This window comes from Salvelinus alpinus, chromosome 8 (assembly GCF_045679555.1).
Source record: "Salvelinus alpinus chromosome 8, SLU_Salpinus.1, whole genome shotgun sequence".
Lineage (NCBI taxonomy): Eukaryota > Metazoa > Chordata > Actinopteri > Salmoniformes > Salmonidae > Salvelinus > Salvelinus alpinus.
Window position 1 is genome coordinate 20,916,964 of NC_092093.1, and position 14,652 is coordinate 20,931,615.

The window sequence follows — 14,652 nt, forward strand, 5'->3', positions numbered from 1 at the left end:
TCAATTAAACTTCTGTGTTTCAATGATTGGAGTTTCTAAATGTGTACATTCTTATGTAACATGTTGGACAGTAACTCAAATTATATTTGATCTTTAGTTTTGTGAATGGATGTGTAATGCCACTACATAAATCAATAAATAAATAGGCTAGTGTTATGATTCATACTGTACAGATTTACACATAGAGACAGGATGTTATTAAAGTAAGGGAAGGTGAGCTGACTGTCTGATTCATAAAACTCAGACTATCCTAAATAGGTAGGTTAGGCTACATGTGCTTCTTCCTCACACCTATTGCAAATTATAGTCAGCCTTTGAGAAGTAAACAAGATTATAAAATACAATATGGCCAAAAGTATGTGGACACCTGCTTGTCAAACATCTCATTCCAAAATCATGGTCATTAATATGGAGTTGGTCCCTCCTTCGCTGCTATAACAGCCTCCACTCTTCTGGGAAGGCTTTCCACTAGATGTTGGTACATTACTCCGGGGACTTTCTTCCATCAGCCACAAGAGCATTAGTGAGGTCGGGCACTGATGTTGGGCGATTAGGCCTGGCTGGCAGTTGGCGTTCCAATTCACCCCGAAGGTGTTAGATGGAGTTGAGGTCAGGGCTGTGTGCAGGCCAGTCAAGTTCTTCCACACCGATCTCAACAAACCATTTCTATATGGACCTCACTTTGTGCACTGGTGCATTATCATGTTGAAAGAGGAAAGGGATCCCAAACTTTTGCCACAAAGTTGGACACATAGAATCGTCTAGAATGTCATTGTATGCTGTAGCGTTAAGATTTCCCTTCACTGGAACCAAGGGGCCTAGCCCGAACCATGAAAAACAGCCCCAGACAATTATTCCTACTCCACCAAACTTTACAGTTGGCACTATGCATTCGGGCAGGTAGCGTTCTCCTGGCATCCTCCAAACACAGATTCGTCCCTTTGGACTGCCAGATGGTGAAGCATGATTCATCACTCCAGAGAAGACATTTCCACTGCTCCAGGTATCCATTGGTGGCTAGGTTTACACCACTCCAGCTGATGCTTGGCATTGCACATGGTAATCTTAGGCTTGTGTGCGGCTGCTCGGCTATGGAAACCCATTTCATGAAGTTCTTGTGCTGATGTTGCTTCCAGAGGCAATTTGGAACACGGTAGTGAGTGTTGCAACCGAGGACAGACGATTTTTACATGCTTCAGCACTCGGTGGTCCCGTTCTGTGAGCTTGTGTGGCCTGATGTAAAAAGGGCTTTATAAATCAATTTGATTGTGGCCTACCACTTCACTGAGCCTTTGTTGCTCCTAGAGATTTCCACTTCACAATAACAGTGCTTACAGTTGACCGGGGCAGCTTTACCAGGGCAGAAATTTGATTAACTGACTTGTTGGAAAGGTGGTATCCTATGATGGTACCACGTTGAAAGTCACTGAGTTCTTCAGTGTTGGCCATTCTACTGCCAATGTTTGTCTTTGGAGATTGCTGTGTGCTTGATTTTATACACCTGTCAGCAACGGGTGTGGGTGAAATAGCCGAATCCACTAATTTGAAGGGGTTGTGTAGTTGTTGGTAGTTTTAAGAGTAATACAGACAGCAGAACTTCATGCTACTGGGACATTTTACAAGACAAGGCTGAAACTTCTAGGCTAGCCTACTTCCTTAACTGTGTGTATGGGGCGGGTACCTGTCCTGAGCGAACGGGACAGCAGACCGCATGAGACCGCACCACACACCACAGAAAAAAAAGAGAGAAGAGGTTTCAAACTTTTATCAAGGTGAGTTTTCTAACATACCTGTGTTCTGTTACGGTTTTACCACGATAATAGAGATTGTAGCCTACACATCGCTGAGGTTTCGGTTGCGGCTCATTCGCGGTTGAGCCTTTGACTAGGTCAATCAGGTGAGCTAGTTCAGGGCTACAACAAAATTGTGAAACGTCTGGGGATCCCGAGGAGGTTTGAGAAAAAAACTGGGCTAGTATACAATCTAGCCTATCGTTTATAATGTAAGCCTACATTTCACATTTGTTATGGCATGTGCTACTGAATTTAACCTACTCTATTGTAAATCGACATAGGAGTCCTTATATATATATTTTGTCATTCATATTTCACCATGGATGTGTCTCAGAACAGTTGAGACCTAAATACGTTTATTTTGTTCCAGATTTCATCCTGCGAATAAAAACAAGACTTATTTAATAACCAGGTTTCCATCGAAACGTTTTATGCGCGTAAAGTAGATATCGGTAGAAAAAAATGTAATGACAGGCCTGATGGAAAAATAAACTTTTTCGGTAAACTTTCCAAATATCTTTTTGTGTTGGTAAAATTAATTATGCTCTACTACGACGTCGGAAAAGCATGCAGTGTATGAACCCAAACCGGCTGCGCGCGTGCGCTATCGTGCATAAATGTATTTTGCCCCCCCCACACCAAACGCGATCACGACACGCAGGTTAAAATATCAAAACAAACTCTGAACCAATGACATTAATTTGGGGACAGGTCGAAAAACATTAAACATGTATGGCAATTTAGCTAGCTAGCTTGCACTAGCTAGCTAACGTTAATTTGTTCTATTTAGCTAGCTTGCTGTTGCTAGCTAATTTGTCCTGGGATATAAACATTGAGATGTTATTTTACCTGTTAAATGCTTCATCAGACCAGAGAATCTTGTTTCTCATGGTCTGAGAGTATTTTAGGTGCCTTTTGGCAAACTCCAAGCGGGCTGTCATGTGCCTTTTACTGAGGAGTGGCTTCGGTCTAGCCACTCTACCATAAAGGCCTGATTGGTGGAGTGCCGCAGAGATGGTTGCCCTTCTGGAAGGTTCTCCCATCTCCACAGAGGAACTCTGGAACTCTTTCAGATTGACCATTGGGTTCTTGGTCACCTCCCTCCCTCCCCAGATGTGTGCCTTTCCTAATCATATCCAATCAATTGAATTTACCAGAGGTGGACTCCAATCAAGTTGTAGAAACATCTCAAGGATAATCAATGGAAACAGGATGCACCTGAGCTCAATTTCGAGTCTCATAGCAAAGTGTCTGAATAAAATGTCTAAAAACCTGTTTCTGCTTTGTCATTATGGGGTATTGTGGGTAGATTGATGAGGGGGAAATGTATTTAATCAATTTTAGGATACGGCTGTAACGTAACAACATTTGGAAAAGGGGAAAGGGTCTGAATACTTCCCGAAAGCACTGCATATAGTAGATTTTTTTTCACGTAGGTTGTGTCTGTGTATGGAAAAATACACATTTAAAAATGTCAACCAATCGATGAACAGACAACTTTTGGTTGACCAATATTTGTTTTAGTTGGGGGCAGCCCTACTATATAGAGAATAGGGTGCTATATTTATATTAGTCAGTCAGTACTGCAGATGAGACTGAACATGCCCTTTCGCTGACCTGTCTCTTCAGTCAGTGTTTTGGGGAAGCCACAGCAGGATCAGTCGCTCAATCATATTTTATTCATACAACACTCTTCACAAATACATTTGTTAATTAATAAGTCCTCTATCTCTCACCTAAACTCTCTGCTCTCCAGGCAGGGTCATGATGAACACGGCAGAGTATGGCAACATGTCGTGGGAGCTGTCAGTACAGGTGGACCAGAGAGATGGAGACGAGGGTATGAGGTTTAAATTCAGAGTCAAGGGAGACCTGCACATTGGAGGACTCATGCTCAAACTGGTGGAGAAGATCAGTAAGTCTCTTTCTCTTTCATTCTCTCTTCCAACCCTCTCTGTCTCTAGCCTGGAGAACACACCCTTGTTTGCCCTACATTCCTCTATAGTGCTGAGTAGTATTGTACTCCCACAATGCTTCAGTACCACAGCCAGAGGGGCTAAAGTCCATCACTTTATCTTATGTTTATTCACCTGGGAGAAATCTCAAAAGACACCCTATTCCCTGTGTAGTGCGCTAGCTTTGACAATTATTACGTCTACAATATGAGTGTCCTACATGGAGAATAGGGCGTGATTTAAGACACATCCTGCCTTCATTCAGGAGGATTAGACACTATGGAATTCCCCTAGTGTAAGAGGGTATGAAAGTGACCTAAGCCTTGGTTTATTTCACATAGATACAAGGTGTGTTGTGTTTGTTACAGCGGAGGTAAGGGGGTGTATGACAACATGTACTTTATATGACTAAGCCATATACAGTTGAAGTCGGACGTTTACATACACCTCAGCCAAATACATTTAAACTCAGTTTTTCACAATTCCTGACATTTAATCCTAGTAAAAAGTCCCTGTCTTAGGTCAGATAGGATCACCACTTTATTTTAAGAATGTGAAATGTCAGAATAATAGTAGAGTGAATTATTTATTTCAGCTTTTATTTCTTTCATCACATTCCCAGTGGGTCAGAAGTTTACATACACTCAATTAGTATTTGGTAGCATTGCCTTTAAATTGTTTAACTTGGGTCAAACGTTTTGGGTAGCCTTCCACAAGCTTCCCACAATAAGTTGGGTGAATTTTGGCCCAATCCTCCTGACAGAGCTGGTGTAACTGAGTCAGATTTGTAGGCCTCCTTGCTCGCACACACTTTTTCAGTTCTGCCCACAAATGTTCTATAGGATTGAGGTCAGGGCTTTGTGATGGCCACTCCAATACCTTGACTTTGTTGTCCTTAAACCATTTTTCCACAACTTTGGAAGTATGCTTGGGGTCATTGTCCATTTGGAAGAGCCATTTGCGACCAAGCTTTAACTTCCTGACTGATGTCTTGAGATGTTGCTTTAATATATCCACATAATTTCCCCACCTCATGATGCCATCTATTTTGTGAAGTGCACCAGTCCCTCCTGCAGCAAAGCACCCCACAACATGATGCTGCCACCCCGTGCTTCACGGTTGGGATGGTGTTCTTCGGCTTGCAAGCCTCCCCCTTTTTCCTCCAAACATAACGATGGTCATTATGGCCAAACAGTTCTATTTTTGTTTCATCAGACCAGAGGACATTTCTCCAAAAAGTACGATCTTTGTCCCCATGTGCAGTTGCAAACCGTAGTCTGGCTTTTTTTATGGCGGTTTTGGAGCAGTGGCATTTCCTTGCTGAGCGGCCTTTCAGGTTATGTCGATATAGGACTCGTTTTACTGTGGATATAGATACTTTTGTACCGGTTTCCTATTAGACGAGAGAATAGCGGTTTTAATTGTGGATAATACATACAGCTGTACATGTTTAATGGCAATGTTTGTGCCTTGTGAAAATACTGTCCTTTTACCCAACCATATATCCTCTCTTTCGCTCTTTCCCCCATCTCCATCTCTCCGTCAGAGGCCCCTCAGGACTGGTCAGACCATGCTCTGTGGTGGAAGCAGAGGAGCTGTTGGCTGCTGAAGACCCACTGGACCCTGGACAAGTACGGTGTCCAGGCAGACGCTGACCTGCGATACACTCCCCAGCACAAACCCCTGTGCCTGCAGCTGCCCAACATGAAGACGGTCAAACTCACCGTCAGCTACTCTGCCGTCGTCTTCAAGACCGTCGTAAAGATCTGCAGAGCACTCAGTGAGTACCCTACCCGTGTATGAGGCCCTATCCTCACCCCCTAGCCCCTAATCCCTAAGCACTAGTCCCTTTGCACTAGTGTACTGTAGATCTGAATGGATTGGATCAGTGTTTAATATGGTCAAGTTCCCATTACTGATTGGTGGCAAAGAAAATGTTTGTCATATTGTTTATACTTCTCCAGTCCTCTCACATCTTCACCGGGACTGAGGGGGGTAGGGGCTAGGACCTAATGGTTAGTGATTTAAATCTAGGTATAGGGGTTTAGGGATCTAAGGAAGTGGTTCTCAAACCTCTCCTCGGAGACCCTTCCATGTATTTTATCTATTCCAGAGCCAGCACACCTGATTCAACTTGTTAACTAATCATCAAGCCCTTGAATAGGTGAATCAGGTGAGCTAGTTCAGCTCTACAGCAAAATTGGGAAACATCTGGGGGTCCACGAGGATAAATTTGAGAACCACTGGTCTAGGGGCAAGGGTGTAGGGTTTAGGGGCAGGAACTCTCCTTGACCTCCTCTCTCTCCTCTAGACATCAGGAGGCCAGAGGAGCTGTCCCTGCTGAAGCCTCCAGATAACCCGCCCAAGAAGAAGAAGATGAAGAAAGACAAGAACCCAGCGCTGGAAGACATCTTAGATATGGACATCTTCAATGGAGGCTCTGGGGGAACAGGTGAGAGAAGCAGAGTTAGAATTATGTGTTAATCGACATGGATATTTTCAGTAGACCGTCAGATTCTTCCCGTCTGTTTTCATGTAAAGACTTTTCAACCAAGTTAGCCATATCCTAGGTGACTGCCTGTTTCTGCTTTACCCATCCCCATTGTTGTTGTCACTCTGTCAATATACCTTTTATTGAATCACAGAAACCATCAGGACCTCAGGCTAAGTTATCCGCATGGTGAAGTTAGCCTGGCGTAAACTTTCCTCATATCTCGAAGGTCATCTTCAATCATGCTGTGAAGGGATTTCATTCATCACCATGGCAACACAGTCAAAGTTTAGAACCTCAGGCTAACTCAAAGTGGATCTTTTCTGACTTGTATGTCTCACACCACCAGATTCAGCCCACATGGTGGCTTCTGTAGACTTCTGAAACAATCTAAGAAGGAATGGAGAATTCTGAAGATCTAAAAGAATAGAGCGATCATGACAGATATTTGAAAGAATAGTACAGTACGCTGCAATGTTCTCAAGGCTGAAACGCAGACACACACACTTTCTGAGTCTGTTTCAGTAGCTACAGTATAGAGCAGCTGAGGATTCCAACTCATAAAATCAGCATCATTTTGACTGTAGTTCTGAACCATTTCAAAGGAGTTTAACAAATGAAGACCGGCCCATTTCTCCCATAATGCTGCTGGTCCAGAATCAGGTACCCTTGATATAATCTTATTTGTTATGATCTAAAAGGCTAAACTGATTCTAGATCAGCACTCTAATTATGAATATGGTCCCTGAACTGTGTCTCCTCCTCCACCTGACCCCTCCAGGCAGTCCCTTGTACAGTAAGACCATGGTGCCCACCTATGACCCAGAGAACGGGACTCCAGCCTCGGCCACCAGCTTATGGTTTGGGGACAACCCCCTGACCTCCAGCCAGCCCAACCTGCCCCCTGTAGAGCTGGCCAAGATGTACCAGCAGTTGTCCATGGTGGACAAAGCCATCATCAACGCAGGGTAAGAGTTTCTCAGAAACAAAAACCTTGATATGAACCAGACTATGGCTGCACAGGTAGAAGAGTTACTAGTTGTTGGCTTTGCTATGCTGGAGGACAGTTCTGTCTCTTCCCTGAACACTTCCTGGTTTACTGTGATAGGCTGCTGATGTGATTGACAGGTGGCTGGACTCCTCCCGCTCCTTGATGGAACAGGGCATCGGAGAACATGACAGATTGCAGCTACGCTTCAAATACCACTGCTTCTTTGACCTCAACCCAAAGGTAACACTAACCCCTAACCTTAAACCTAAGTGAGTGTTTGAATAACACTGAACCTCAACCCGAAGGTGAGACTAACTGTAACCATAAGACCAGCTCTAACCCTAACATTGACTGATTTATTGATGTGTGTTTCAGTATGATGCTGTGAGGATAACCCAGCTGTATGAGCAGGCTCGCTGGTCCATCCTACTGGAGGAGATCAACTGCACTGAGGAGGAGATGCTCATGTTCGCCTCCTTACAGGTACACACACACACACACGCACACACTATTATCCATCTGGTTTGGTGTCTCAGTCCCAAAGGAGGCATGATGGGAAAGAGGACAATCCCACAGGAGGCAGAGAGGGAGTCTGGTTATCCTCCTGAACTCCTTTGGGTGAGAAAATATAAATAACACAAAAGTATTAAGTGAAAAACATATTGAATTTTAACTGTTCTTCATCTCTGACTGATTTATTCTCAACTGATCTATAAAAATGATTAAATCCATGAGATGGTTATTGCTCTCACCTGCATAGTTACTGGAATCACAAGGCTCTCTCTGTCTACTCCCAGTCTGTGTCATCGTCTGGCCTCAAGTGTTGAACTAAAAACAGTTTCTGGGTTCAGACCTGCCTTTTACACAGCACAAGACTGGGTATATTTAGGTTTTTAACTTGTCTGTTAGTTTTCTACTCTTCTTATCTACTGTGTATTGTATTCTTATCTGCTGTGTATTGTATTCTTATCTGCTGTGTATTGTATTCTTATCTACTGTGCATTGTATTCTTATCTACTGTGCATTCTATTCTTATCTACTGTGTATTGTATTCTTATCTACTGTGCATTGTATTCTTATCTACTGTGCATTGTATTCTTATGTACTGTTTATTGTACAATCTCCTGTTGCTCTTAGTATGATATATCCCCCAATTCCCATCATTAAGTGATGATTATTAATGATTTTGTTAATATTGTTTCAGTATCACATATGTAAGATGACCATTTCCACGGAACCTCTGGACTTCTCCAATGAACCGGAGATAGATGAAGTAGAGGCTGCCTTATCCAATCTAGAGGTCACACTTGGAGGAAAAACAGACAGAATATTGGTAAGTGGAGTTTTTATTATTTTAAACAATTCATATTCTTTATATACAGTATAAATGATAAACAAGTGTGTATGTTTTCAACAGTTTCAGAGGGTGCAACACCTGTATTTAAGCAAGGGTTGATGGGTTGTCTGCTTCGATTGCATGTCTCAACATGATGATGTCACTAAGTCACAGGATAATTGACAGTTGCTTGCACCCCCCCCCCCCCCCCCCCCCCCAGGAAGACATCACAGACGTTCCAAAGCTGGCAGACTCCCTTAAGCTGTTCAGGTAAATCCTAAAGGCCCCTGTATATGGCCAGAAACACACATTAAGAGGGTACTGTATACTGTAACTCTATATCTGTGTAACAAATGGAAACATGGGTTTTAGAAACCTAGAATGATAAGTCGTAGAAGTCCAATTTGTAAGTCGCTCTGGATAAGAGCGTCTGCTAAATGACTTAAATGTAAATGTAAATGTAAAATGCCATTACACTTTACAGAAGGAAAGGTTAATATGCTACACTGTAGATAGTCCATGACACAGACAGTTCACACAACAACGTGCAACAGTGTGACTGTGTGGGGACACAACCTGTTCACATTTTTCCTCAAATCGTTTTTATTTTTGGGGGATTTTGTTTTGTACCCCAGGCCTAAAAGGCTGGCATTGCGTTCGTATAAGGAGTACTGGTTCGTGTTTAAAGACACCACCGTCTCCTACTACAAGAACAAAGAGGCAGCTAGTGGAGAGCCCATAGAACAGCTGCATCTCAGAGGATGTGAGGTGGTCCCTGACGTCAATGTGACGGACAAGAAGTTTGGCATCAAGCTGCTGCTCCCAGTGGCTGATGGGATGAGCGAGGTCTACATCCGCTGTGACAACGTAAGATGCAATTTCTTATTGAACCAAATTATTATAATATTTTTTTGGGGGGGGGCACCAAGAACATGACTCCATTGTTCCCCTTCAATATTGTGATGATATTCCTGTTTTTATCCAGGAGACGCAGTATGCCAAGTGGAAGGCAGCGTGTACTCTGGCCTCCAAGGGCAAGACCATGGCTTACAGCTCCTACAGGTCACACGTTCTTACTTAATCCTTCCCATGCCTTACCACATTAATAGGGTTCTGACTGTAAACTGACTAGGAGAAACTGGGATTGGTCTAGGTCGGAGGTGAAGAACATCCAGTCGTTCCTGCAAATGAAGAGTCTGGCGCCCCCCCCTGGTCAGTCTGCTCCAGACCTGGAAGCCATGGAGATGAACGCTGAGTGCTTTGTCTCTCCTAGATACACCAAGAGGTACAAGACCAAACAGGTGGGGGTCTATCTGCAATATAGGGTGATGATCAATCAAACATGATTCAGTGTTTGTGAGCCACAGACAGGGAGAGGATGTCATCAGAGCTTTCCAGTGGTTTTATAATCTCAGACTGACAATCTGTCGACGTCCAGATCATTCTATTCCATTCACTTACCCTCTCAGTATTTGTTAAAGGACTGACATAATGTCTGTGTAAAGTAGCCTAAATGTCCCTGTTCTGACTCCTGTCTGCTGTCCAGCTGACAGCGAGGATCCTGGAGGCCCATCAGAACATTGCCAGTCTCTCTCTCAATGAAGCTAAAATGCGCTTCATCCATGCCTGGCAGTCCCTGGCTGAGTTTGGTATCAAATACTACATAGTCAGGTACGTAAATGTGACCGACCAGGTTCAAACACCTCAAGGCTGAGATAATGCCTTAGCCTTAGGCGTTAGCTCAGCGAGCTAATGTAAATCTTCAGGTCCCAGGTAAAGTTACTTATCACACAATCATGGTGTGTGTGTGTGTGTGTGTGTGTGTGTTCCAGGTTCCGAGGCAGTAAGAAGGATGAGCTGATGGGTATCTCCTATAACCGTCTGATCCGTATTGACATGTCCACTGGCCTGCCTGTCACCACCTGGAGATTTGCCAACATGAAACAGTGGAATGTCAACTGGGAGATCAGACAGGTAAATGGCTCTAGATTGATTGATTGCTTTTTACAGATTAGAAAGCAAGGATAATAGTTGTCTTTGTAATAAGAGAAACCATTTTTTCCCTGAAAATATACTTAGCCTTGCAAAACTATTCAGACCCCTTAGATGTATTCACATTTTATTTTGTTACAAAGTGGGATTCAAATTTATTTAATTGTCATTTTTTTCCAACAATCTACTTAAAATACTCTGTAATCTCAAAGTGGAAGAGAAAATCCCCCCAAAAATGAAGAACTAAAATATAGTCGTTGCGTAAGCATTCAGCCCCTCTGTTCAGCCAAGCCTAAATTAGTTCAGGAGTAACATTTGACTTAACAAATCACATAAAATAATTACACGGACTCACTCTGTGTTAAATAATAGGAGTTGACTTTTTTATGACTAACTCTTCCTCTGTCCCCCATACATACAACATCTGTGAGGTCCCTCAGGCAAGTTTTGAATTTCAAGCACAGATTCAACTACAAAGACCATGGAGCTTTTCGAAAGCCTCATAAAGAAGGGCAGTGATTTGTAGATGGGTGACGATAACAAATCAGACATTGAATATCTCTTTAAGGATTATGGTCAAGTTAATAATTATGCTGTGGATTATACATAAACCACCCAGACACATCAAAGATGCAGTCGTCCTTCTGAATTGAGCTGCAGGACAGGAAGGAAACTGCTCAGGGATGTTAGCATGAGGCCATTGGTGATTTTAAAACAGTTAGAGTTCAATGGCCGTAATGGAAGAAAACAGAGGATGGATTAACCACATTGTAGTGAATCCACCAGAGTGAAAAGAAGAAAACAAATATACAGAATAAAAATATTCCAAAACATGCATATTGTCTACAACAAGGCACTAAAGTAATACTGCAAAAAAAACATGGCAAAGCGTTATGTTCGGGGCAAATCCAACACAACATATCACTGAGTAACTGCCTCCCTATTTTCAAGCATGGTGGTGGATTCATCATGATATGGGTATGCTTGACATCGGCAAATACTGGGGAATTTTTCAGGATAAAAATAAATGGAATGTAGCTAAGCACAGGCAAAATCCTAGAGGAAAACCTGCTTCAGTCTGCTTTCCACCAGACACTGGGAGAGAAATTCACCTTTTAGCAGGATAATAACCTACAACACAAGGCCAAACCAACACTGGAGTTGTTTACTAAGAAGACAGTGAATGTTCCTGAGTGGTCGAGTTACAGTTTGGACTTAAATCTGCTTGTAAATCTGTCAAGACTGGAAAATTGGTGTCTAGCCATGGTCCTAAACATCTTGACAGAGCTTGAAGAATTATGAATCTACAGTCGTGGCCAAAAGTTTTGAGCTTTTTGTGTCTTTAGATTTTTTTGTCAGATGTTACTATGGAATACTGAAGTATAATTACAAGCATTTCATAAGTGTCAAAGGCTTTTATTGACAATTACATGAAGTTGATGCAGAGTCAATATTTGCAGTGTTGACCCTTCTTTTTCAAGACCTCTGCAATCCGCCCTGGCATGCTGTCAATTAACTTCTGGGCCACATCCTGAGTGATGGCAGCCCATTCTTGCATAATCAATGCTTGGAGTTTGTCAGAATTTGTGGGGTTTTGTTTGTCCACCTGCCTCTTGAGGATTGAGCACAAGTTCTCAATGTGATTAAGGTCTGGGGAGTTTCCTGGCCATGGACCCAAAATATCGATGTTTCGTTCCCCGAGCCACTTAGTTATCACTTTTGCCTTATGGAAAGGTGCTCCATCATGCTGGAAAAGGCATTGTTCATCACCAAACTGTTCCTGGATGGTTGGGAGAAGTTGCTCTCGGAGGATGTGTTGGTACCATTCTTTATTCATGGCTGTGTTCTTAGGCAAAATTGTGAGTGAGCCCACTCCCTTGGCTGAGAAGCAACCCCACACATGAATGGTCTCAGGATGCTTTACTGTTGGCATGACACAGGACTGATGGTAGCGCTCACCTTGTCTTCTCCGGACAAGCTTTTTTCCGGATGTCCCAAACAATCGGAAAGGGGATTCATCACAGAAAATTACTTTACCCCAGTTCTCAGCAGTCCAATCCCTGTACCTTTTGCAGAATATCAGTCTGCCCTTCTTGACATCAGGCCATCCTCAAAGTCTTCTCCTCACTGTGCATGCAGATGCACTCACACCTGCCTGCTGCCGTTCCTGAGCAAGTTCTGTACTGGTGGTGCCCCGATCCCACAGCTGAATCAACTTTAGGAGACGGTCCTGGCGCTTGCTGGACTTTCTTGGGCGCCCTGAAGCCTTCTTCACAACAATTGAACCTCTCACCTTATAGTTCTTGATGATCCGATAAATGGTTGATCTTACTGGCAGCAATATCCTTGCCTGTGAAGCGCTTTTTGTGCAAAGCAATGATGACGGCACGTGTTTCCTTGCAGGTAACCATGATTGACAGAGGAAGAACAATGATTCCAAGCACCACCCTCCTTTTGAAGCTTCCAGTCTGTTATTTGAACTCCAATCAGCATGACAGAGTGATCTCCAGCCTTGTCCTCGTCAACACTCACACCTGTGTTAACGAGAGAATCACTGACATGATGTCAGCTGGTCCTTTTGTGGCAGGGCTGAAATGCAGTGGAAATGTTTTGGGGAATTTAGTTAATTTGCATGGCAAAGAGGGACTTTGCAATTCATCTGATCACTCTTCATAACATTCTGGAGTATATGCAAATTGCCATCATACAAACTGAGGCAGCAGACTTTGTGAAAATTAATATTTGTGTCATTCTCAAAACTTTTGTTCACGACTGTAGGTGAGGAAAGCACTTCGAGACTTACCCAAGAAGACTCACAGCTGTAATCACTGTCAAAGGTGTTTCTAACATGTATCGACCCGGGGAGCTGAATACTTATGCAACGACTACATTTAAGTTATTTCATTTATACATAAAAACTTTTTTTTTTACAAATGTTCTTCCACTTTGACAATACAGAGTATTTTGTGTAGATTGTTGACATAAAATGACAAATATATTTTAATCCCACTTAGTAACACAATAAAATGTGAAGAAATCCAAGCGTTATGAATACTTTTGCAAGGTACTGTATCTATAAAGTACATGAATCAATATTAATCCATACTGTTTAATGTCTTCAGGTGGCCATAGAGTTTGACCAGAATGTGTCGATAGCCTTCTCCTGTGTGAGCTGTGACTGTAAGGTGGTCCATGAGTACATAGGAGGATACATCTTCCTCTCAACACGCTCCAAAGACCAGAACGAGACACTGGATGAGGAACTCTTCCACAAACTCACTGGAGGGCAGGAATGAACCCGGAACATCAGCTTTCACTTAGTGCTGCTGGCAAGAAATAATTTAAATATATTGTTGATATGGTTTTGCAGACTACATCAAATATTTGTTCATATTGTAAATTGCAGAGAAAAGTAGAATGTCTTTGTCACTATATTTAATCCTGAGACCATCTCTACAGGATGGGTAGACCATCTCTACAAGGCCACTTTGTCTGACGGTTAGGCCTGGCCTACTGCTTTGATTGCATGGTCCATCTGCAGAGACAGCAATTAATTCAGCACATGGGCTGTACATCTTGTTTGACTTGGTGTAGCCCAGTCTTTCAATTCAATGTTGTAGGCTACTTTCACAATCAATATATGTTCATTGCCCTGTTTTATACATATTACTTGGATGATGTTTTAGAATGTAACTTTTTTGCAATTTTATTACAAGTCCAAAATATATTTCTGAGATCGTTCTGGTGGTGGATTATTATCGTGTTGAATGAGACATTTGTTTTCAGAGAAAACACTGTAATTTCTGCTGACTGAGATGCACTGAAATAAACTTGAGAAACATGTTTAGGTCAGTTGTTTTCTCTGTAATGGTGATTCCCTGGGAGCAATTCATGACATGTCCACATAATTGTCTTTCCAGCCTTTAGATCAGTTATAACCCCATGTGAGATTTTCCCTCTGTGCTCTCAGACTTACCTATCAGAACCTAGAAAATTCTAGCACTTCTCTACCATTGGCGGATACGCTTTACGTACAGCAAATAAGCCAATCAGAGCCGAGTACGGTGAGCGATTGATTTTTCTGCTATTGACTA

General features: G+C 42.6%; 1 protein-coding gene across 4 annotated transcripts; it reads left to right on the top strand.

Moving 5' to 3' along the window:
• Positions 1 to 1,343: 1,343 nt before the first annotated feature.
• LOC139582702 (fermitin family homolog 1-like) lies at positions 1,344 to 14,401 on the top strand. Of its 4 annotated transcripts, XM_071412948.1 has the most exons (16): positions 1,579 to 1,772; positions 3,550 to 3,708; positions 5,295 to 5,528; positions 6,060 to 6,200; positions 7,021 to 7,207; positions 7,368 to 7,470; positions 7,606 to 7,713; positions 8,435 to 8,563; positions 8,787 to 8,836; positions 9,202 to 9,433; positions 9,552 to 9,628; positions 9,720 to 9,867; positions 10,113 to 10,237; positions 10,399 to 10,540; positions 13,337 to 13,395; positions 13,681 to 13,797. In XM_071412948.1, exons 1-16 carry the CDS (start codon positions 1,712 to 1,714, stop codon positions 13,688 to 13,690), a joined length of 1,965 nt encoding a protein of 654 aa, XP_071269049.1. In that variant the 5' UTR covers positions 1,579 to 1,711; the 3' UTR covers positions 13,691 to 13,797. The 4 variants fall into 4 exon arrangements, with proteins under 4 accessions (XP_071269045.1, XP_071269049.1, XP_071269048.1 ...); XM_071412944.1 differs by lacking the exon at positions 13,337 to 13,395 and having other exon boundaries at positions 1,344 to 1,772; positions 13,681 to 14,401; XM_071412947.1 differs by lacking the exons at positions 1,579 to 1,772; positions 13,337 to 13,395 and adding an exon at positions 3,079 to 3,225 and having other exon boundaries at positions 13,681 to 14,401.
• Positions 14,402 to 14,652: the final 251 nt, after the last annotated feature.

Coding starts and splice junctions, on each gene's coding strand:
- LOC139582702 (XM_071412944.1), top strand. CDS start 1,712: ATGAGACCGCACCACACACCACAGAAAAAAAAGAGAGAAGAGGTTTCA. Junction 6,201..7,020: donor TGGAGGCTCTGGGGGAACAG/GTGAGAGAAGCA, acceptor TGACCCCTCCAG/GCAGTCCCTTGTACAGTAAG. Junction 10,541..13,680: donor TCAACTGGGAGATCAGACAG/GTAAATGGCTCT, acceptor TAATGTCTTCAG/GTGGCCATAGAGTTTGACCA.